The sequence below is a fragment of the Protopterus annectens genome, chromosome 9.part0 (genome assembly GCF_019279795.1).
Source record: "Protopterus annectens isolate FY-2018-M chromosome 9.part0, PAN1.0, whole genome shotgun sequence".
Taxonomy (NCBI): Eukaryota; Metazoa; Chordata; order Ceratodontiformes; family Protopteridae; genus Protopterus; species Protopterus annectens.
In genome coordinates this window covers 584,009,871-584,035,775 of record NC_056743.1, presented here as the reverse complement: position 1 = coordinate 584,035,775, position 25,905 = coordinate 584,009,871, and the positions used below count along the sequence as shown (strand labels likewise).

General features: G+C 37.9%; 1 protein-coding gene across 3 annotated transcripts in view; it reads right to left on the bottom strand.

The window, feature by feature from the left end:
• LOC122811344 (zinc metalloproteinase-disintegrin-like batroxstatin-2) overlaps positions 1 to 22,588 on the bottom strand; it is a 576,382-nt gene extending 553,794 nt beyond the window's left edge. The window contains exon 1 of one of the 3 annotated variants that reach the window (XM_044083123.1): positions 22,448 to 22,588. In XM_044083123.1, the coding sequence (XP_043939058.1) occupies positions 22,448 to 22,499 (52 nt within the window). In that variant the 5' untranslated portion in view covers positions 22,500 to 22,588. Of the gene's footprint in view, positions 1 to 9,827; positions 9,951 to 22,447 lie in introns of those variants that run through there. The other 2 variants (XM_044083121.1, XM_044083122.1) reach the window with 2 other exon arrangements.
• Between the last annotated feature and the right edge of the window lie 3,317 nt (positions 22,589 to 25,905).

The following is a 25,905-nucleotide window of genomic DNA, read 5'->3' as shown; positions in this document are numbered from 1 at the left end:
CACCGAAACACAAGGGGAAGAAAAGAATTCTGGGAAAGAAAAATCTAACTTAGAAGAAGAGGGGGGTAAAACAAGTAATTTATTGTATATATGTACACCCCATACTTATGAGTGAAATGTTAAGTATAAGAACATTAAGCTGTGCATCTGCAGATGTCATCCTTTGACAATGAAGACCCCACAGTATACTCACTAAACCTATTTGCTGCTTAGTTCATATCATGGTATATATGTGGACATTTTTTTCTATTAAAATAACTCCTCTTTCTACTCTTATTTTTCCTTCATCTGTCCAGTGGGTGACTTGAATGCACATATCGAGACACACAGAACTGGATATGAGGACTACCTGGGTCCACATGGGTAGGGTAATAAGAATAAAGAAGGAGAGGCCATTCTAGACTTCTGTCTGGAAAATGGCTTGATACTAGCCAGGACATGGTTCAGAGAGAGACAAAGTCACAAGATCACATACAAGAGTCCCCAACATTCAACTCAAATAGACTTCCTACTAGTAAGGAAAGGGTACTGGGGTAAAAGCAGTGATTGCAAAGTCATCCTCACTGAAACAGTCGGCCCACAGCATAAACCACTGGTTGCTACAATTAGCTGCAAGCAGTGGTCAGAGAAGGCTCTAAGGTCAACAGAGACCAGGCTGAAGAGTGGAAGTTGACCGGAGAGAAAGCTCAACAGTTCAAGGACTTACTCAGGGCTCTAGCTCCTCAAGAAGAAGAGGAAGAATTAATCGAAGTTGAAGAAGAATAGCAGCACCTCAAAATAAGATGTTTGAGGACTACAGAAAAGATAAGAGGCCAAGCCAGGCATGAAAATAAGATTCACAAGGAAAGCTGGTGGTGGAAAGCACCAGTCCAAGAAGTCATTCAAGGAAAGGAGTTCAGGAAAAAGTGGGAAACAGAAAAGATGGACCGAGCTAGGAAGAAATACTGGGTGGTTCACAAAGAGGCCAAGAAAGGAGTTGCAATAGCAAAAAACAGGGCATCAGAGAGACTCTACCAGTTTCTAGAAAGTAACTCAGTAGGTGGCACAAAGAAAATACATCAGGTTGCAGCACAAAGAAAGAAAGATGGATCGACTAATCCATAGTCCCACCAGGGGCTCCAATACGCTAGACCTGGTCATTACCAACATAGCAAATCAATGCTCCCATCGTTGGTCAGGTCAGACCATAAGCTAATCACCCTTAACATCCACATCCCACCCCCACCCCCCAGTAAGGAAACCGCCATAAAAAACTTCTCCAAAGCCAACTTCATGCTACTCAAGTTAGAAGTGACAAACTTCATGACACCCATGCAGACGGGAACTGAAAGTTTGACTGCTGAGTCCTACACTAAGGCACTATACGAGCACATCCACTCATGCATGAATCGTGCCATCCCAAATAGAACCAAGATGCTCTCCTCCAAAAAAGGAAGCCAATCTGGTGGTCCCCTGCCATAAACAAACTATACAACAGAAGGAAGAAACTGTTGCAGAAAAGAGGAAAATCCCAGGATGCAAAAAACTCCCTTACCAGCCTCAGTATGAAGCTGAGATCCCTCATAAAATCCTCCAAAGCTAGTTACGAAAATAAAATTGCCAAAGATTCCAAAGACAACCACAAGGCATTCTATAACTATGTCAAGAATCTAAATGACAATGCTCAGATCTGCTCTGAAAAGAATGGCATTAAATATACTGATTCCAAGGATATTGTCAATATCCTGGCAGATCAATTCAGTGCCAACTTCACCCCCCTCTCATCTCCTAAATGGGCCATCTCAATACTGGAAGATTGCCAAATTCCAGTAATAATGGCCACACAGGTAAAAAAATGCACTCTCCAAAGCTAAGAATACAGCATCCATGGGACCAGATGACATCCGGGCTGTGTACTACATGAACTCAAAAATGAACTGGCACCTCACCTAAGTGTCATGTTTAATCATAGCCTCAACTCAGGCTTTGTGCCCACTGAGTGGCACACAGCTACAGTTATCCCACTCCACAAGGGGGGATCCACCTTGGATCCTGGGTACTACTGCCCCATCAGTCTGACAAGCCTGATCTGCAAGGCCATGGAACGTATTATCATGGAACTTATAAACAAAGACATTGGCAACCTTAAAACACAGGACCCCACCCAGTTTGGGTTCGTGAAGGGCTGATCTTGTCTCCTGAATCTGCTTGACTTCTTTGAATCAGTCTCCAGAGCTGTGGACGAGGGTAAGGCAGCCCACAAAGTCTATCTGGACCTCGCCAAGGCCGTTGACACCACCCCCCACTCTGGAATCATAGATAAACTTACTAAGCTGGGCATTAATCCCTATGTCACTTGATGGGTTGCCAACTGGCTTACTGACAGAACCCACACTGTAAAAGTAGCTGACTCCAAATCCAGCTCCCGACAAGTGACAAGTGGAGTACCTCAAGGTTCAGTCATGGGACCTCTCTTGTTTGGCATCTACTTCTCTGAAGTACAGGCCAACACTAATGGACTCTGGCTAACAAAGTTCGCAGATGACTTGTCAACTGGGAGCCATTATTGAATCCCCAAATGATGTGGATACTCTACAAAAGGGCCTTACAGAAACAGATGCTTGGTGACAGAGCCATGGGTTCAAACTCAATACCAAAAAATGTAAAACCTCATCACTAAGGGCTTTTCATCAAGTAAAAAGGAGGTCATTGTCCCACTGTACTCATCCCTCATTCGACACATTATAGAATACAATGCCCCATTTGGTATGTACCTCTAAAGACATCTGCAATAACTGGAAAAGCCACAGAAATACTTCACTAAAAGACTCACAGGCCTAAAGCAGATGCCCTATGCTGACCGCCTTAAAAAACTCCAGCTATACTCTGTCACATATCGTCTACTCCGAGGCGATCTCTGCATAACATACAAGGCCATGTCAAACTCAGATCTGTTGGACATCCTACACTTAAAGAAATTCCAATCCCTCAGAGCCACATGCTCCAGGGATCTAAACCTTGTCATCACAATAAACAAAACATGCTGGAGGGATATGTTCCTGACCCAGAGACTCCCTAGACTCTGGAATAGACTGCCCATACATGTCAAGCAGTGTGCCTCTTTGACCCTCTTCAAAAGGAACCTTGATGATTGGATGGGGAGAAAGGAAATTCACCCCGGGGATCACGTCAGTCGCCCTGCTAGACAGGGGTCCAGGAAAGTAAATAGTGTGGGAAGAAATAGCCAGGGAATTGTTATGGCTAGGCTTGTATAGGCCCTAGGGCCGATAGCCTAGTACCAACCTAAGAATCTATGAACCTATAAGATAAAGAAGATAGTCAGACACCCTTCATTAAGGATACCGGCAACAACCTGCTCACCAGTACACAGGACATCAAAGGCAGACAGAAGCAGTACTTCCAGCAGCTTCTGAATGAAGAAAACTCTACAGAAGCTGTAGTACCCCAGTCATAACCTACGATAAGAGAAGAAGAGGAGCTTACCAGAGAAGAAGTAAGAACAGAACTAAGGAAAATGAAGTCAGGGAAAGCAACAGGCTCAGATGAGGTCACAGCAGATATAATAAAGGTGCTAGGTGAGATAGGGGAGAAATGGCTTCGGAGGTTACTCATAGCAGTGTGAAGATAAAGGCATATCTAAGTATCCCAGATGACTCTTAAGCATTCTAGAGCCAGTGTACAAGAACAAAGGGGGGGGGGCATTCCCAACTGTGGGCAGTACAGAAGTATCAAACTCCTGTTCCACTGCATGAAAGTTCTAGATAGGGTGATCAATAAATGTATACACATAGTAGTAGAAAGTAAGATGGGAGGTGAGCAGTTTGGATTCAGATCAGGATGCATCACAATTGACTTGATGTTTACAGTAAGACAGACAGTTGAGAAGAAGCTAGAGATAAGGAAAGAGTCCAATTAAGTATTCCTAGACTTGGAGAAAACATATGGCAAGGTCCTAAGAAAGCTGATTTGGGCATTCCTGTGGTGGTTCAAATTACCAGAAACATTGGAAGAATTAGTGCATGCTATGCACAAGGACCCGATGACTCAAGTACGAACAGTGTTCATTTTCGCAAATGGGTTCCCAGTGGGAGCAGGTGTGCATCAGGGTTCAGTTTTGAGCCCACTACTGTTCATACTAGTGATGGCCTACATTAGCAAACAAGTTGGAGGGGATAAATCAACAAAGTTGCTGCATGCAGATGATGTGGCATTACAGGCAGACTCTGAGCAAGAATTTCAGCAAAGGATAGGGGAATGGAATGTAAAACTGAAGGCACATGAGATGAAAGTGCATACATATAAGTCAGTTGCAATGGTAGCAAATGGGTGAAATCAGAAGAGGCTGAGAACTGAGACAGAAGAGAAAGTAGTGGAACAGGTTAACAGCTTCAAGTATCTGGGAGGGGTGGATGAGGAGAAGAGAAGCCTGAATGAGGAAGTCAAAGCTAGAATCAGGGGAGCCGCAGCCAACTGGGACAGAGTGTCAAGTGTAGTGTATGACAGAAGAATGCCTAAGAAGCTGAAAAGTAAGGTATATAAAACAGTGGTATGACTAGTACTACTGTATGGTACAGAAACCTGGGCAGTAAATGCAGAGCAGTTCAGGAAGTTAGAGGTGATAGAGATGAAGTGCCCAAAATGGGTGGTAGGATGCAAAATGTGAGACACATGAAGAAATGGAGACATCAGAGCAGAAGCCAGATTAACTCTAATTGCAGAAAAGGTCAAATAAAACAGATTACAGTGGTTCAGGCACATGTGCAGAAAAGCAGAAGACAATCCATTAAAGAAGGTTTGGGACAGACAGGAAGAAGGCAAAAGGAAATGAGGGCATCCAACAAAGAGGCGGATGGATTGTATGAGAGAAGATCTGCAACAGTGAAGCATGAGTGTTGAAGAAGGCCGGAGATTGGCATTGAATTGAGATAGATGGCGACAGTTGATGTGACACCCTTGCCTCATGTAGAAAAGGGCAAAAAGGGGGTTGATGATGATCATGATAATGAGGATGACCAGTCTAATTCATAATGATGACAAAAAAGACTTATTTTTCCTAAGCACCAGCAGTGTTTTCAGTTGAGCATTCTGTCCAACTTCCTCACACTGTCTGGTGATGCTGCTATCAAACGAAGACCGAGTGCTAAAAAAATGGGAATACAGTCAGCAAAACTGGAAACAGAGCCTTTACAAGACATTCAAGACATTCATTAAGAGTTTTTGCCCCTCACTGGGGACTTCATCAGGTTGACTTCTGGCATTATACCACTTCCTTAAATATTCAAACCAATTAAAACAAACTACCACTACATCACTTCCCTGAGTATTCAAACCAATTAAGAAAGCTTAATTACAAAATTAAAGCTACAGTACTAAGATACCAACATGATAAAAAACTGTTGCTACTAAGTAACACTTAAATCAGCATGTGCCTAATGGAAAAAAATATATTTGCAGTGGAAAGCATAAAAAAATTACTGCAAAAAAAATATTTTATATATATATATATATATATGTATATATATATATATATATATATATATATATACACACACACACACACACACACACACATATATATATATATATATATATGTGTGTGTGTGTGTGTGTGTGTGTGTGTGTGTGTGTGTGTGTGTATTAAGTGTCCAATTGAATAAAAATGATGTAACTAGTTAAAAACTCTAATAGGGGAGACAATCCAGAGTGAGAAAAAATAAAAATATTCAACAATAATACAGAAAAATGTTACACTAAAATATAAAACAGGAATATTAAACATAACAACTATTATTAACCAAAGGAATGTTCAGCAAAATTACTAAACAGGAATAATTATTCTATAGTCTAGCAGCTCTTATTCTAAGTCTTGGCTGAACACAAACATTGTTATTAAGCCCAGGCATTTACTGCAGCACTCAGTCTAAAGTCTTTTGGCATTTCCTGGTCAAAGGTCACCACAGTAGATCACAGGTCCGCTTATGATTGACAGTAGATTTTACTGTGTAGAACTGCCAGCCTTCAGAGGAGGCACAAGCACACTCACGCACCTACCTGCATGTCTTTTTAAAGTATAGTCAATCACAGGGAGGACATGCAGACTCCACACAGAAGGCGCTCCAGATGAGAATCGAACCAGAGAGCCTCTTGCTGTGAGGCAACATTGCTAACCGCTGCACCACCACGGCTGGCTTACTGCAACACTCAGTCGAAGCTGCCAAATTCATTCTTTGTATTCCAATATATTAGAATGCAACTGTATAACAGACAATTTAATACATCGTAATGCTGTTTGACTTGATACAGATAGATTAGTAACTGTAAATATGTATTAGTGCTTTGTATTTAATGTCCCCTAGAGCATTGCTTATAGCAGTTGTCACATTGTATCTGTAGTCTTGAAGTTGCATTGCTCTCATTTGTGCCTAAAGTGTTTGTTCTAGGCTCTGTATTTACTTATGCTTAATTAATTGTAGCTTTATGATGTCCTTTATTTGTAATGTTATAGTAGATGTATGTTTTGCTTGGCCCAAGTCATGGCTAAGAATAGGCTATTTTTGATCAGCTCACAGTACAGAAAGCTTAAAACATAAATCTATATTTATGTACATGTCCAGTTTTGAAAATTACAGAGATTTTTGAGAATGCTAGAAACATATTAAACCTTATTCATTTTGTCTATTTCAACTAAGAAAAGAAACAAAGAAAGAATAGGACACACATCAAAATCATAGACTTGCTTCAGTTGTTTGGAATGTATTGCCATTTTATATAAAACTAAGTAAAATTGCTGAAGAACTTAAAATAAATTTTGATAGCTCAATGAGAAATTGCTTTACATCTAACAGTATGACTAGTGTTAAGAAGCTATATATAAGGTATATTTTGTTGATCCAATTTTGAGTTCTGTAACCTTAAACTCCATGCTGCACACTGTATATCTGTGAACAAGCCCCTTGGCTAGATTTGGTTTTCCATGAAGTAACTAGTGGGTGAGTCAAAACATTATATTTTAGAATATTTTAAAAGCTGGGGTTAGTTTCATTTAACTTCCTTTGATCTACATATTATGTGGCAAGCACTGTCCCACCTTAGAAAAAATGTAGTAAAAACCTCCCCATGAAGGTTCCATACAAAGGAAGAAATCAGACTCACTTTTCAGAGACTCATCCTTGAGATTGGTGAATGGAATTTTAGTAAGACTGGCAGACAACTGTAACCTCCTCCTATATAACCTAAAATAAATAAATAACATACTATCTTAAATGAAAAAAAAGCATATTAAATACTTAAAAATGACCTACGCTGCACATTTCACTGACAAAAGGCAGATAATCTCCCTTCAGTATAAAGCAATCAGCCCTTACATTACTTTTCAAGTATATGTTTTGAGGTTTTGGTGCATTTAAGAACTTCTTAAGAATTATGTTTTTCTAAACTCTGTATCAGTCTGTTATATTCTGTAATGATTGTATTACTATGTAATAATCTGATCTCCTCTGTGTTTTTGAAAATGACTTTGTGCCCAGGACAAGGTTGAAAAGTGTCCTTGGATCAGCCTGGCTAACCAAACAAACAAAATACAATGTGGATCACATACCTACATGAAACAGTGTTAACGATGCAGTTAAAAGCAGTTAAAGGCACATTATTCTGAAGTAGGATAGGAATCAATGTGAAAATTAATGAGTTAAATGACTATATGAAATTCACACAGGTTCAGGATTACTTGCAAGAATATTATTTCTGTTCGTTGCCTCCAGTTTGTTTGCCCTTCCAGCATGTTTTCCACAAAAAATGAAAAAACTAAATAATAATCCATTGAAAGTTTAACTCAGCAGCACTTTATACTCGGACTGAAATGTCTAGATTCTGACCAAATATAAGGACTGTTTGGTCGTTTACTTTGCCCAGTTCTCTATTTATTGGACGAGATACAAAATAAGATACGCTATTCAGCTAACACTACGTGTTATTTCCCTAAAACATTTATATTCTGCATGAATCATCTGCACCAGACCATGGAAAAACAATTCATTGCAATATTAAAAACTAAAAACAATTAGTCAAGTCATATTGCTTACTAATACAGTTCTACCTACTTTTCTCCATTTTTTATGGGGAACGGCATTTTAGATCCTAATCTCTCCTACAGTTCTGAGCAGAGTGACAGAGCACTGAATGAAGGTAATCACTATGTACTATCAGAATGTTTTGTGTCACAATGTTTCCAGCTATGTGCTGACAGTCCGTATCTGTGTACTTACCACATTATATTGCTAAACCATCTCTTTGTTGATGTTTAACTTCTGCCTGCCTGTATTTTCTTCTGTATTACCTTCTGACAATGGTGTTTTTTATAAAGGAAATCCAGTATTCAAAATCTGCATCTGATAAACTCTACATGCATATATAATTATATGCATTTACAGTGGTTTAGTAACTAAAAGAAAAAGTACATCAAAAACAGAGATTTAAAATATATGTATATATACATATATTTCTTTTGCAAGGCTTACTGGACATAGAGTTTCCTGACTGGAAACCCTGGAAAGAACAAAAATAAAACTGAAGACTTTAGAGGCATGGCATGCTGAATAGCATAAGAAATGGGAAGCATCACAAAAAACTAGCCAGTGAAAATTTGTATCAATCAGATCTGTACAGGATTATGTTCATTTATATAAAGTACACCAGTCAAATCAGACAAGAAAGAAAGGTTGGTTCATAGGTTGGTACTAGGCTATCAGCCCTAGGGCCTATACAAGCCTAGCCATAACAATTCCCTGGCTATTTCTTCCCACACTATTTACTTCCCTGGATCCCTGTCTAGCAGGGTGACTGACGTGATCCCTGGGGTGAATTTCTTTTCTCCCATCCAATCGTCAAGGTTCCTTTTGAAGAGGGCCAAAGAGGCACTCTGCTTGACGTGTATGGGCAATCTATTCCAGAGTCTGCAGAGTCTCTGGGTCAGGAACCTATCCCTCCAGCATGTTTTGTTTATTGTGATGACAAGGTTTAGATCCCTGTAGTGTGTGGCTCTGAGAGATTTGGATTTCTTTAAGTGTAGCATGTCCAACAGCTCTGGGTTTGACATGGCCTTGTATGTTAAGCAGAGATCACCTCTGAGTAGACAATATGCGATAGAGTATAACTGGAGTCTTTTAAGGCGGTCAGCGTAGGGCATCTGCTTTAGGCCTGTGATTCTTTTAGTGAGGTATTTCTGCAGCCTTTCCAGTTGTTGCAGATGTCTTGAGAGGTACATACCAAACGGGGCATTGTATTCTATAATGGGTCTAATGAGGGATGAGTACAGTGGGACAATGACCTCCTTTTTTCTGGATGAAAAGCCCTTAGTGATTAGGTGTGCCACATAGAAGGATTTCCTGACTGTTGTGGCGATGTGGTTATCAAAGGTGAGACCACTGTCCACCTGTGTCCCTAAGTCTCTTATCACACTTTCGGTGTTTAGTGTACTGCCACGTATATGGTAATTCACAGATAATTGAGGGAGAGCTGTCCCCAAGTCTGAGTGAATTAAAATCATTTGAAACCAATTTGACGATCTTCTACTAATTAAGTAATTAATGCAAATGTGTACAGAAAAAGGCTTCAGCTGTAGTTCTGGTGCCAAAAAAACACATATGTAGTGTTACAAACATTTCAGGAAATACTGTACTTCAGATCCACAAACCAACCATCTATAACTTAAATGCAACAATTTAAAGAACAGCCACCACAATGCCTTACTGTTCTGTAAGCCATACCAAAATTCAGACGGTCATAAGCATGCTGTAAAGCAATCAATTTTAAATAAAAGTAGGACTCACCGTGGTGTGTAACAAATAGTAAGGCTGAAAAGCCGCAGACAACGTAAAACATGCTTTTCGCTGTAAAGTGCAGACTACAGAGGAAAAGATCCTGCAACAAGTTTGCTGCTATGGATATTTGAAGAAAAACAGCCTGGGTGTACTTACTTCCTTTTATACTTCTGACAGAGTGCAATACATTACATTGTGTCCTTATATGAAGAAACTGAGAAAGAATTCACCAAAGGTATTTCACAATTTTCACGAAAAAAAGGATGAGAGGTGTTTGCAGAAAATACTCAGAAAACACTGCTAATACTATGCTAAACAGATGTGCTGAGTCTTTGTGACTGTGAAAAGTAAGGGATTAACTTATCCTAACTCTGACGGCCCCCCTTTTAACAACAGGAAGACATAAAGAAAAGAACTAAAAGTGGACTGAGATTTTCAGTCTATTACTCTTTTTTAAACTGCACACCTTTCAAGACACATCTTCACTGCACATGAAGCATGCTACAACTGAGGCTTACAGGTGCAGACTATAGCACCCTTGCACTTGGAAACACAACTAAAACATAAAACTCTTGTATCAGAGTAACCTGGGTTTTAAACCTGTACTATAAATAATATGTATATCTGTAGAGAGATCAGCCCCGTAAGATGCATATGCTGGTTATTCTATTTATTCCCATCAGTGTGAGAAACTACACATGTAATGATAAAGTATTCATGTTGATTTAAGGAACTGCTGAACCGTTTTGAACATTAGCCATTTAGCCATTTCTGCAATTGTTAAATGTAGAACAAGCAGTGAGCTTTGTCTATTTGCACTTTACCCTTTTCATCAATATAGTGAGATCTCGGAGTTGGTATACTTAATTAGTGGGGGGGGGGTGCTTGCCCCCCTGCAAAAACAAAGAAAAAAAATAATAGCACTATAACTGCAAATATTATTTTTTCCTTCACTTTTGCAGGGGGCAATCCCCCTGCACCCCCCATGTGGGGGGATTCACCCCCACACCCCTCACTAATTAAATATACCAACTCTGAAATCACACTACATTAAGTAAAAGAGGAAACTACGAAGAGACAATGAATATTCATGCTGCCATCGGTATGAATATTACTTAAGTTTAATAAAATATCAGTGATTGTTGGCCAGTGGGCGGGTTTAGGTGGGACCTGCTACTGTGCATCTTGCGAGGTACTACAGTAATACAAAGCTGCAGAGCAATATTTCCAAGGGTAACTGGTGCATTGTACTTAAAAAAAATCTTTATTTATAGTCAAACTCTCTCTCTCTCAATCGTTGTTTATTTGTGTGTGTGTGTGTGTGTGTGTGTGTGTGTGTGTGTGTGTGTGTGTGTGTACATGTGTATAAAACTCTGATCTGTTGGTCAGACAGACACAGCAAAGGAATGGTGTGCAAACATGCTGAGACTTCTGAGAATGTTCATCGAACAAACATAAGGACTGTGTTTTATTAATCGAACATGTTTTAGTTGGCCTATTATTTAATTATGACTTTTTGTTAAGTAGAAATGTATAATAAGGAAAATCCATTTGTATTTATTTTATTTTACTTCTGTTTACTAACCAGGTTAAGTGAGCTGGACAACTGATACTTTTCAACCATGACCAAATTTCACATAAAAGAAAGTATAAGATACAATACTTGACATTATTGTAACTGCATAAGGTTTTACATAAATAATTCATATTTAGTTTGCCAAACAATTCAAAATGAGCAGTTTCTCAGGGAGAAACACTAAAAAGCAGGGACATACAAATGCTTTACATACTAGGCACAATGACAAATACAATTTACACAAAGACATTGTAGCAAATACAGAAAATGTCAAATAGCAATGTTGTGTCTTTCGGCTAGGGGTCGCCACAGCGGAACTCCGGTCCGCTAATGTTTGGTAGTGGATTTTTACGTGCCGAGTTACCAGCCCTGATGCACAACCTTCAACGAAGGCACGCCCATTCACGCCCATTCACGTATGCCTCCACACAGAAGACGCTCTAGCTGAGAATCGAACGGGACGTCTTGCTGTGAGGCGACAACGCTACAGCAGCACCACTACCGCGGGTACTACAACAAGTGATTGTTAAAACATAATGCAAAGACAGCATTGGATTTGCAAAACATAATAATGTCTGACTAATATAATGGATAGAATGAATGAGTAACAAGCTTTCAGAAGATATTAATTTATGACTTTTGCTAAAAAAAACAGTGATCGTGCCAGCTGATTACAGATATATATGAAACACAAGAAATTTGAATTGTCTAACTTTTACAAGATATGGATGTCTTAGAAGCATATGTATTACTTATATATCATAATAATAAATGCAAAGTTATAAATGGATTCAATGTGGATGACTGAAGAAAAACAAACAGATGTAAAAAAGCTACTAAGAAGGTGCAGTTGTGTAAAATCTTACCATAACTGTAGATGTCCTTGCCTTCACCAGTGCAGTATTCCTTATGAATGGGATTCCCTGCCATGAAGCCCTTCGTTTGGCCAGTTTACAAAAGTCTACCATTGCTTTAAGGTACACTGAGCATCACCTGCAGACTCCTTGCGTAAGGTAGGGCATAAAGGTGTATAAACGAAAAGCAAAACGGCTATACAGGTAAAACCCAGTATATAAAAAGAGAAGTATATGAGAGAAAACACTATACCGGGTACCACACGATAACGTCTTTATTTAAACAAAGTAAAAAGGAGAGGTGAGCGCTTTCGTAACCTTCGTTGCTTCATCAAACAAAGAATTAACTGTTCAACTGCTCGTTTTATATCACTCTCAGTCAAAAAATTTTTTCCAGTTAGTGACATCATACAACTTTTGAAAATTTAAAGGCATATATGACAAGAATATTGTAAAATACGCATATGAATATAAAATATATATACAAAAATGTATACAAAAATGTAAAGTATGTTCATATTTATGCATATCTGATTTTAAAACAGTTAAATAATCTCATTAAAAATGCATATATATAAAAATGCATATAAATAAAAATGCATAGTATATTCATATTTATGCATATCTAATTTAAAACAATTAAATAATCTCATAAAAATGCATATATATAATATATATTTAAAAAGAATGCATAATACAAAATATATAATAAAATAAATATATGTATATATATATTTTTATTTTATGCAAAAAATTAATTGTGTTAAGAAATGGAACCAGTGATGTACAACCATTTAAGCCTGGATATCTATCAGCATTGAGCTTGATAACCCATCTTTGTTCTCGGCTCTCTGTGAAATTTTCTATATCTCCTCCCCTCACATTTCTATGTATATGTTGTAAAACAAAGAACTTGAAAGAGTGTGAAGGGTCAGTGTTTAAAACATGTTGAGCAAGCGCACTAGTAGTTTTGTTATTTCTGATGTCTCTTATGTGTTCCAATATTCTATCCTTTAAGTTTCTATTTGTTTTTCCTATATAGAAGGCATGACATATTTGGCAGAAACAAGAATAAATAACTAACATCTGTGGTTTTACCTGTATAGCCGTTTTGCTTTTCGTTTATTAGTTTATTTTTATTCGGCAAAAGGACACACGCGTCTATGGAGAACTTAGATACCAACTCATCGAATGATGATCACCATCAAAGATTTCTTAGAATACTGGATATTCCAAATAATCCACTACTTACAGCGTCTTTCAGTGAAAATATACAAGATAATAGAAACAACCAAGATCTATCAGAATTCTTTAACCAATATAAAAAACTTGAGAATCTGATGTACAAATACAAAAGACTCCAATGGCAACGGTTACATCTGCAAGCATCACTAGACTCCAAAATTATTCCACGTGGTCTAAGAATACTGAATATGCCTACATATGGTGAGTCTTTTCCTATTCTTTTGAGAAAATGGCAAGAATTGAATTTACAATTCAGTACAAAATATATGGATCTCTTAATTGACTTTTTCTACCCATTGAGAATGAACTTAAAGCTGAAATCATTGCCACAGAATCAATTATTAATAAGAACTTTGTACAAGATACAGTCTTTCTAAAAATGAATGAACTTCAGGATAACATCATGTCATATGAAAGGAAGCTGCAAAACATTAAACTATCAAAACTTAACAGAGACAAAAAAGATTTTGCTTTAAATAATGTCTTCTCATGGCCCAAAGAAAATAACTTTAGACATCAAACTGTTTCTGACAAGGCAAGGAATGTGTATACTACACCTTTAAATTCAGATTCCACCTATGCTGCAGTTACACAAGGCACTCCCTGTTCTCTGACAACTGAAACAGCTTGTATGCAAGAGGAGAAGAACACCAGTTTAACTCTCCCTGTTTCTGAGTCCTCTGACCAACAAAACAGTAATTTAAAAGATAAAAACAGTAAATTAGGAGCTATTCCAAAGAAAACATATGCAGTTTTACCATCTACAAGTCATACTTCATCGACTCTAAGAAATGAAGGAACTTCAAACATACAAGTGACTGAAAACACAGAAAGTATTTTTTTAGATGCCAGCAAACAAGGCGACTTCACTTTGAGAGTACCACTACCTTACAAGAATCAAATGAAACAATATGTACACAAAGGACAGTCACTGCAACTGGGTTCACTGGAAGGAGCAGTACATTCTCCGAAGAGGAGACGGACTTAACTACAGGTTTGATTTTGAACCTTTCCTCTATTATTTTAACACCGGAACAGTTGAATGTTTTAAATAAGGACCTTTCATTTATACCTGCTAGAAAGGCTAATCTTACAGAAATGATTAAAGACCTTAAATTATTAGGCAGGAATTTGTCTCTAAAAGTTTTGTTTCCAAACAATGTTACAAATAATATGAATGTGTTTAAACAGCCTAGCACTTTCATTCCTCATACTCCCCCGAGTATACAAAGATTCCTTGATATATGTGAAACATCTTTCAGGCAGATATATGATGATAATTTGAGTGACTATTACTATGGAAATCTAAATACAAGTGAATATAGAGCACTGAATGAAGTAAAGAACTTGAATTCTGTCGTTATTAAACAGGCAGATAAAGGTGGAGGTATTGTTATTTTAGATAAGCAATTGTATGTACAACAAATGTATAAGTTACTGCTTAATAATGATACATACAGAGGAATTTCAAAAGTTACAGTGAATGCCATCATTGATAAAGTGTCTTTTTTGATTTTTGACTTATTAATTACTGATTTAATAGATGAACCACTGTCTAAATACTTTAATGTCTTGAATCCAACTATTCCTAAGATTTATGGTTTACCAAAGGTTCATAAAGACAGAAGTCTGCCACCAATGCGTCCCATAGTCTCAGGCACTGGTTGGTGTACAGAACCACTGTCTATTTATGTTGAAAGTACACTGCATGTGCTCTTAGACAAATGTGAAAATATTTTAAGAGACACCAAAATGTTTCTAGAGAAATTACATACTAGAATTGAAAGTTTATCAGATATTAATGACTTTGCTCTTGTCACTATGGATATAGAGTCATTGTTTACAAGTATCCCGAATACATGGGGCATTAATATGATTAGACATTTTCTTACAAGAAATAATTGCTTCACCAATGAAAAAGTACAACTTATATGCAGTTTGTTAGAGATTATTCTGGAAAATAATGTTGTATATTTTGAAGAACAATTCTTTCTGCAACAGATCGGCGTTGCCATGGGCACACCATGTGCAAATAGTTATGCCAATCTATCGCTTACATGCTGGGAACAAACACATGTCTTTTCTGATAAGAATCCATTTATCAGTCAGCTTTTATGGTATACACGTTTTGTGGATGATGTTTTTTTATTATGGAAAGGCAATATATCTGAGCTTATATTATTTATTAACTATTTGCATACAACTACTGATTTTCTGAGATTCACATACAATTTTTCTACATCTGAGATTGATTTCTTAGATGTACATATAATCAAATCAGAGTTGACAGGTTTTACCAGCAAAATTTTTCACAAACCCACGAAGAAAAATACATACCTTCACAAAACCAGTATGCATCCTAGACACATTCCAAGAAATGTGCTCAAGGGGTAGGTATACAGAACATTAAGATTACACAACAATGATAATGATGCAGTACTAGCTTTGAATAAATTGAAAACTGATTTTTTAAGAAGAGGATATAATATGGATGAAATAGATAGAACTATTTCTGATGCTTGGACACTCAGGGACTCTAAATGTAAAGCGTATTTTCAATCTTCTAATTCTATTACGTCAGATAGCAGTAATTTGAGAAATAATACACAAAATAATAGCATTAGAGCGGTTTTTCAGTATGCCAGTAATGTTAATCAGTATACTAATATTATTAAACAACATTGGCACATTTTACATGAGATCCCTTGTTTACATTCTTTCATTGGTAATGCACCTAGCTTCAGTTTCAGAAATAATCTAACATTAAAACAACAATTGTGTAATAAAGACATCAAAAAAACTACCTATAATTCCAGACGCAAAGGTACTTTTCCTTGTAGGTCTTGTACTGCTTGTACACATATTCATAGTACTACACCATATATTCATCCTGTTAGAAATTTTGCACTATACTCTCATTCATATGCAGACTGTAAAACCACAGATGTTATTTATTTTTGTTTCTGCCAAATATGTCATGCCTTCTATATAGGAAAAACAAATAGAAACTTAAAGGATAGAATATTGGAACACATAAGAGACATCAAAAATAACAAAACTACTAGTGCGCTTGCTCAACATGTTTTAAACACTGACCCTTCACACTCTTTCAAGTTCTTTGTTTTACAACATATACATAGAAATGTGAGGGGAGGAGATATAGAAAATTTCACAGAGAGCCGAGAACAAAGATGGATTATCAAGCTCAATGCTGATAGATATCCAGGCTTAAATGGTTGTACATCACTGGTTCCATTTCTTAAAGCTAGACGTCTTCAACACAATTAATTTTTTGCATAAAATAAAAATATATATATACATATATTTCTTTTATTATATATTTTGTATTATGCATTCTTTTTAAATATATATTATATATATGCATTTTTATGAGATTATTTGTTTTAAATTAGATATGCATAAATATGAATATACTATGCATTTTTATTTATATGCATTTTTTATATATATGCATTTTTAATGAGATTATTTAACTGTTTTAAAATCAGATATGCATAAATATGAACATACTTTACATTTTTGTATACATTTTTGTATATATATTTTATATTCACATGCGTATTTTACAATATTCTTGTCATATATGCCTTTAAATTTTCAAAAGTTGTATGATGTCACTAATTGGAAAAAAATTTTTGACTGAGAGTGATATAAAACGAGCAGTTGAACAGTTAATTCGTTATCTGATGAAGCAACGAAGGTTGCGAAAGCGCTCACCTCTCCTTTTTACTTTGTTTAAATAAAGACGTTATCGTGTGGTACCCGGTATAGTGTTTTCTCTCATATACAGGGCATAAAGGTGGCATTCAGGCATATCATCCTCAGAACAGATTACCCCAGTAGGAACAGCAGCCAAGGAAAACCAAGGAGAATCTACACAGCCAGGAAGGGAAAAAGACCAGGGGGATGGAGGGAGGGAGTGAATACTGCAGCGGTGAAGGCAAGGACATCTACCATTATGGTAAGATTTTACACAACTGAAGTATGTCCTTACATTCACCCCTGCAGTATTCCTTATTAATGGGACAGTGCTAACGCTCAAGAAGAAACCTGGGAGGAGGAAGCAGCAGAGCCCCCCAAGAAGCCATGAAGAATGGCAGCAGCAAAACCAGCTCGAGCTCTGGAGATACCATCCAACTGGTAACGTTTGGTAAAGGTACGCACAGAAGTCCAGGTAGCAGCTTCAAGAACAGAATTAGCATCTAAGCCTTTGAAAAAAGCACCAGAAGAAGTCACAGCTCTAGTGGAATGAGCCTTTACAGAAGCAGGAAGGCTCTCTCCATGAAAAGTGTAACAAAAGGAAATAGCCTTTGAAACTCAAGTGGAAATAGTTTGCTTGGAAACATCCAAACTTAAAGACCTAGGATGAAAGGAAACAAATAACTGATCAGACTTTCTGACAGCTTTAGTTTTATCCAAATAAAATCTGAGCTGTCTATTACATATAAGGTATGCAGCACCCTCTCACTGTCAGATTGCGGAGAGAGAAAAAAATTAGGTAAATTAATAGACTGATTAAGTGACAACTCATTAAGCACCCTGGGCATGAAAGAAGGATTAGTACACAAGGACACCCTGTCCTCAGGAAATATCAAAAAAGGTGGGCCAGCCATAAGGGCTTGCAACTCAGACACCCATCTGGCAGAAGTAAGAGCTAACAAAAGAACAGTCTTCCAAAAATAATGTTGCAAGGAAGCTGAAGCAGCAGGGTCAAAATGAGCCTGAGTCAATTTTTCCAGAACAAAATTAAGATCCCAGGGAGGAGGAACAGGCTTCCTGAGAGGTCTAATATTAAGGACACCTTTAAGAAATTGCTTAGCCTCAAATCTAGAAGCTAACAGGGAGTTAAAGGCAGACAAGCAGAAAGAGCTGATAAGTGGGACTTAATAGAAGAATAGGCCAAACCAGCATTGAGCAACTCACACAAGAACAAACCAAAGGAAATTCCACAGAAGGTGGGTCCAGGTCATGAGAAAGACACCAAATAGAAAATCTCTTCCATTTAGATAAGTAGGATTTCCTAGTAGTAGGTTTTCTGGCTTCCTGCAAGACCTGCAGCACATCCTCAGAAAAAAAGGTGTATATAAAGAATCAAATCCCTATCACCCACAGTGTCAGTTGAAGCATGGACAGGTGGGGATGGATGAGACCCCTCGTCTTTTGTGAGGAGATCCACCCTGTAAGGTAACTTGTGATGACTGCCCCTGGCTAGATGCAGAAGGAGAAGGAACTAGTGCTGTCACAGCCAAAAGGGAGTCACCAACAATATTTTGGGAGCATCCTTTTGAATCTTGAACAGGACTCTCAGAATGAGAGGAAGGGGAGGGAATGCATAAAGAAACATCCCCTTCCAAGAAAATGAGAGGACGTCCACCTTTCATACCAGAGGCTTGGGACTCTAGCACAAAACAAAGAAAGTTGTCTGTTCAGAGGGGTGGCATAAAGATCTACTTGAGGAGTACCCCACTGGTGAACAATGTCCAGAAACACATGCCTGTGAAGCATCCATTCATGGGATTGACTGAAGGACATGCTCAGACTGTCTGCCACAATGTTCCGATCTGAAGGAATGTAAACTGCCTGAAGAGTGACCCGATATTGGATAGTTGATCCCATATCAGAGCAAGAGAGGAAAAATGGACTAAAAGGACAACATCTGAAAGGAAAGCACCTTCATAAAGGTGTTCAGATAGGAGAGGTCTAGAATAGGTTTCCAAGTACCCTCATTTCTGGGCGCTAGAAACATTCTTTAATAAAACCCTTTCCCCCTTTGGGACACAGGCACTTCTTGAAAGGTACCCTGAGACAAGAGATCCAGAAGAACCTCTGGGAAAAAAGGAAGCTGTTCCCATAGAGGCTGAGAAATGCTCACAAAAGGAGGGTGGGATATCCAACCATGAAGTACCCTTGATGAATGATTGATAGAACCCAAGAATCCTGCGTGATGCAGAGCCAAATAGGATGAGAAAGAGAAAGGTGAACAGAAAGAGGAATGTGGCTGGGAATGGGTGGATAGTCAGACAGTACCTGGTTTGTCAGGAAAGGAAAGCCTAAGAATCCCTGCAGTCTAAGTGGTGTTAGCAGGAAGAGTCCACTTGCTACACTTTTTACCTTTAGAAGGAGGTTGAGACTATCTACAAACAATGGCTAGCTTAGAAGGGTTGTTCCAGTGAAATTTAGGCACAGGAGAAACAAATACATGCTTAGGTTCCTGTAAAGCCTTCCCCTTGTTCTGAAGAGACTTAAATAAACCAGCAGCCGCTTCACCAAACAAAATAATATTATCCAGAAGAGCATCCAGCAACTTAGCCTTAATATCATCAGGCAAAGGTTGAAGCCAAAGCCATGAATATCTCCTCAGTACCGAACCAGAAGCAGCAGCCCTTGAAGAGGCATCTGCTGCATCATAACTACATTTGATAGAATGACAAACTATCTGAGAGGAAGTCCCAAGCAAGGAAAGAGCAGAAGACTTACCCTCAGAGTCTGAAAGATCAGAAAGAGCCTGACATGCCTGAGAAAGAAGAGCCAAGACATACCTAGAGATATGGGTCTGATAATTAATAGCCCTAAATGCTAGGGTAGATGAAGTATAAACTTTCTTACCCAGCCTATCTATGTTTCTACTGTCCTTGTCAGAAGGCAGTAACTTGGACGAAGAAAGCAATTGAGATGGCTTATCAGAGGCTACAGACACCACAGAGGCGTCAGAAGCAGGATATTTAAACAAAAAGGAACAATCCTCAGGCACCTTATAAAACCTGACAGACTTCCTGGGAGCAGGGGGCAGAGAATCTGGCACTTTACAGGCAGTGAAAAAAATATCCAATAAAGCAGGCAAGACAGGAGGAATGGCCACAGGTTTTGGAGATTCCATCTGCAGTAACTCATAGTACCTCTTATGGATATCCGAAACCTGGGCACAGAATATTTTAAAAGCTGGGGTTAGTTTCACTTAACTTCCTTTGATCTACATATTATGTGGCAAGCACTGTCCCTCCTTAGAAAAAATGTAGTAAAAACCTCCCCATGAAGGTTCCATACAAAGGAAGAAATCAGACTCACTTTTCAGAGATTCATCCTTGAGATTGGTGAATGGAATTTTAGTAAGACTGGCAGACAACTGTAACCTCCTCCCATATAACCTAAAATAAATAAATAACATACTACCCTAAATGAAAAAAAAGCATATTAAATACTTAAAAATTACCTACACTGCACATTTCACTGGCAAAAGGCAGATAATCTCCCTTCAGTATAAAGCAATCAGCCCTTACATTTCTTTTCAAGTATATGTTTTGAGGTTTTGGTGCATTTAAGAACTTCTTAAGAATTATGTTTTTCTAAACTCTGTATCAGTCTGTTATATTCTGTAATGATTGTATTACTATGTAGTAATCTGATCTCCTCTAAGTTTTTGAAACTGACTTTGTGCCCAGGACATGGTTGAAAAGTGTCCTTGGATCAGCCTGGCTAACCAAACAAACAAAATACAATGTGAACCAGAAACCTTCATGAAACAGTGAAAACGATGCAGTTAAAAGCAGTTAAAGGCACATTATTCTGAAGTAAGATAGGAATCAATGTGAAAATTAGGGAGTTCAGGATTACCTGCAAGAATATTATTTCTGTTCGTTGCCTCCAGTTTGTTTGCCCTTCCAGCATGTTTTCCACAAAAAAATGAAAAAAACTAAATAATAATCCATTGAAAGTTTAACTCAGCAGCACTTTATACTCAGACTGAAATGTCTAGATTCTGACCAAATATAAGGACTGTTTGGTCTTTTACTTTGCCCAGTTCTCTATTTATTGGACGAGATACAAAATAAGATACGCTATTCAGCTAACACTGCGTGTTATTTTCCTAAAACATTTATATTCTGCATGAATCATCTGCACCAGACCATGGCGAAAAATTCATTGAAATATTAAAAACTAAAAACAATTAGTCAAGTCATATTGCTTACTAATACAGTTCTACCTACTTTTCTCCATTTTTTATGGGGAACGGCATTTTGGATACTAATCTCTCTTACAGTTCTGAGCAGAGTGACGGAGCACTGAATGAAGGTAATCACTATGTACTATCAGAATGTTTTGTGTCACAATGTTTCCCGCTATGTGCTGACAGTCCGTATCTGTGTACTTACCACATTATATTGCTAAACCATCTCTTCGTTGATGTTTAACTTCTGCCTGCCTGTATTTTCTTCTGTACTACCTTCTGACAATGGTGTTTTTTATAAAGGAAATACAGTATTAAAAATCTGCATCTGATAAACTCTACATGCATATATAATTATGTGCATTTACAGTGGTTTAGTAACTAAAAGAAAAAGTACATCAAAAACAGAGATTTAAAATATATGTATATATACATATATTTATTTTGCAAGGCTTACTGGACATAGTTTCCTGACTGGAAACCCTGGAACGAACAAAAATAAAACTGAAGACTTTAGAGGCATGGCATGCTGAATAACATAAGAAATGGGAAGCATCACAAAAAACTACCCAGTGAAAATTTGTATCAATCAGATCTGTACAGGATTATGTTCATTTATATAAAGTACACCAGTCAAATCAGACAAGAAAGAAAGAAATTAATTGAGGGAGAGCTGTCCCCAAGTCTGAGTGAATTAAAATCATTTGAAACCAATTTGACGATCTTCTACTAATTAAGTAATTCATGCAAATGTGTACAGAAAAAGGCTTCAGCTGTAGTTCTGGTGCCAAAAAAACCACATATGTAGTGTTACAAACTTTTCAGGAAATACTGTACTTCAGATCCACAAACCAACCATCTATAACTTAAATGCAACAATTTAAAGAACAGCCACCACAATGCCTTACTGTTCTGTAAGCCATACCAAAATTCAGGCGGTCATACGTATGCTGTAAAGCAATCAATTTTAAATAAAAGTAGGACTTACCGTAGTGTGTAACAAATAGTAAGGCTGAAAAGCCGCAGACAACGTAAAACATGCTTTTCGCTGTAAAGTGCAGACTACAGAGAAAAAGATCCTGCAACAAGTTTGCTGCGATGGATATTTGAAGAAAAACAGCCTGGGTGTATTTACTTCCTTTTATACTTCTGACAGAGTGCAATACATTACATTGTGTCCTTATATGAAGAAACTGAGAAAGAATTCACCAAAGGTATTTCACAATTTTCACGAAAAAAAGGATGAGAGGTGTTTGCAGAAAATACTCAGAAAACACTGCTAATACTATGCTAAACAGATGTGCTGAGTCTTTGTGACTGTGAAAAGTAAGGGATTAACTTATCCTAACTCTGACGGCCCCCCTTTTAACAACAGGAAGACATAAAGAAAAGAACTATAAGTGGACTGAGATTTTCAGTCTATTACTCTTTTTTAAACTGCACACCTTTCAAGACACATCTTCACTGCACATGAAGCATGCTACAACTGAGGCTTACAGGTGCAGACTATAGCACCCTTGCACTTGGAAACACAACTAAAACATAAAACTCTTGCATCAGAGTAACCTGGGTTTTAAACCTGTACTATAAATAATATGTATATCTGTAGAGAGATCAGCCCCGTAAGATGCATATGCTGGTTATTCTATTTATTCCCATCAGTGTGAGAAACTACACATGTAATGATAAATTATTCATGTTGATTTAAAGAACTGCTGAACCGTTTTGAACATTAGCCATTTAGCCATTTCTGCAATTGTTAAATGTAGAACAAGCAGTGAGCTTTGTCTATTTGCACTTTACCCTTTTCATCAATATAGTGAGATCTCGGAGTTGGTATACTTAATTAGTGGGGGGGGGGTGCTTGCCCCCCTGCAAAAACAAAGAAAAAAAATAACAGCACTATAACTGCAAATATTATTTTTCCCTTCGCTTTTGCAGGGGGCAATCCCCCTGCACCCCCCATGTGGGGGGGATTCTCCCCCATATCCCTCGCTAATTAAATATACCAACTCTGAAATCACACTACATTAAGGAAAAGAGGAAACTACGAAGAGACAATGAATATTTATGCTGCCATCGGTATGAATATTACTTAGGTTTAGTAAAATATCACTGATTGTTGGCCAGTGGGCGGGTTTAGGTGGGACCTGCTACTGTGCATCTTGCGAGGTACTACAGTAATACAAAGCTGCAGAGCAATATTTGAGAGGGCAACTGGTGCATTGTACTTGGTGCAGCAGTAGCATTGTTGCCTCACAGCAAGAGGTTCTCCCGTTCGATTCTCAGCTAGTGTGCGGGGAGTGCCTTCTGTGTGGAGTCTGCATGTCCTCCCCACAGGTCGAGTGGCATTCCGAAAGACATACGTGAATGGGCGTGCCTTCGTTGAAGGTTGGGCATTGAGCTGGCAACTCGGCACTGTGAAAATCTACTGCCAATCATTAGCGGACCGGAGTACCGCTGTGGCGACCCCTAACCGGGAAAAGCCGAAAGACAACAACAACAACAACTGGTGCATTGTACGTAAAAAAAAATCTTTATTTATAGTCAAACTCTCTCTCTCATTCGTTGTTTATTTGTGTGTGTGTGTGTGTGTGTGTGTGTGTGTGTGTGTGTGTGTGTGTGTGTGTGTGTGTGTGCATGTGTATAAAACTCTGATCTGTTGGTCAGACAGACACAGCAAAGGAATGGTGTGCAAAAATGCTGAGACTTCTGAGAATGTTCATCGAACAAACATAAGGACTGTGTTTTATTAATCAAACATGTTTTAGTGGGCCTATTATTTAATTATGCCTTTTTATTTTTATTTTTTTTATTTTCAGTTTGTATTATGTTCTAACAATCACTTGTATTGCTATTTGACATTTTCTGTATTTGCTACAATGTCTTTGTGTAAATTGTATTTGTTATTGTGCCTAGTATGCATAAGGTTTTACATAAATAATGTATATTTAGTTTGCCAAACAATTCAAAATGAGCAGTCTCTCAGGGAGAAACACTAAAAAACAGGGACATACAAATGCTTTACATACTAGGCACAATAACAAATACAATTTACACAAAGACATTGCAGCAAATACAGAAAATGTCAAATAGCAATACAACAAGTGATTGTTAGAACATAATACAAAGACAGCATTGGGTCTGCAAAACATAATAATGTCTGACTAATATAATGGATAGAATGAATGAGTAACAAGCTTTCAGAAGATATTAATTTATGACTTTTGCTAAATAAAACAGTGATCATGCCAGCTGATTACAGATATATATGAAACACAAGAAATTTGAATTGTCTAACTTTTATAAGATATGGATGTCTTGGAAGCATATTTATTACTTATATATCATAATAATAAATGCAAAGTTATAAATGGATTCAATGTGGATGACTGAAGAAAGACAAACAGATGTACAAAAGCTACTAAGAAAGTGCAGTTGTGTAAAATCTTACCATAATTGTAGATGTCCTTGCCTTCACCAGTGCAGTATTCCTTATGAATGGGATTCCCTGCCATGAAGCCCTCCGTCTGGCCAGTTTACAAAAGTCTACCATTGCTTTAAGGTACACTGAACATCACCTGCAGACTTCTTACATAAGGTAGGGCATAAAGGTGGCGTTCAGGCATATCATCCTCAGAACAGATTGCCCCAGTAGGAACAGCAGCCAAGGAAAACCAAGGAGAATCTGCACAGCCAGGAAGGGAAAAAGACCAGTGGGATGGAGGGAGGGAGTGAATACTGAAGCGGTGAAGGCAAGGACATCTACAGTTATGGTAAGATTTTACACAACTGTACTATGTCCTTACATTCACCTCTGCAGTATTCCTTATTAATGGGAGAGTGCAAAAGCTCAAGAAGAACCCTGGGAGGAGGAAGCAGCAGAGGCCTGCAAGAAGCCATGAGGAATGGCAGCAGCAGAACCAGCTCTGGCTCTGGAGATACCATCCAACTGGTAACGTTTGGTAAAGGGATGCACAGAAGTCCAGCTAGCAGCTTCAATAACAGAATTAGCATCTAAGCCTTTGAAAAAAGCACCAGAAGAAGTCACAGCTCTAGTGGAATGAGCCTTTACAGAAGAAGGAAGGCTCTCTCCATGAAAAGTGTAACAAAAGGAAATAGCCTTTGAAATCCAAGTGGAAATAGTTTGCTTGGAAACATCCAGACCTAGGATGAAAGGAAACAAATAACTGATCAGACTTTCTGACAGCTTTAGTTTTATCCAAATAAAATCTGAGCTGTCTGTGCACATCTAAGGTATGCAGCACCCTCTCACTGTCAGATTGTGGAGAGGGAAAAAATTAGGCAAATCAATAGACTGATTAAGTGACAACTCATTAACCACCTTGGGCATGAAAGAAGGATTAGTACGCAAGGACACCCTGTCCTCATGAAATATCAAAAAAGGTGAGCCAGCCATAAGGGCTTGCAACTCAGACACTCATC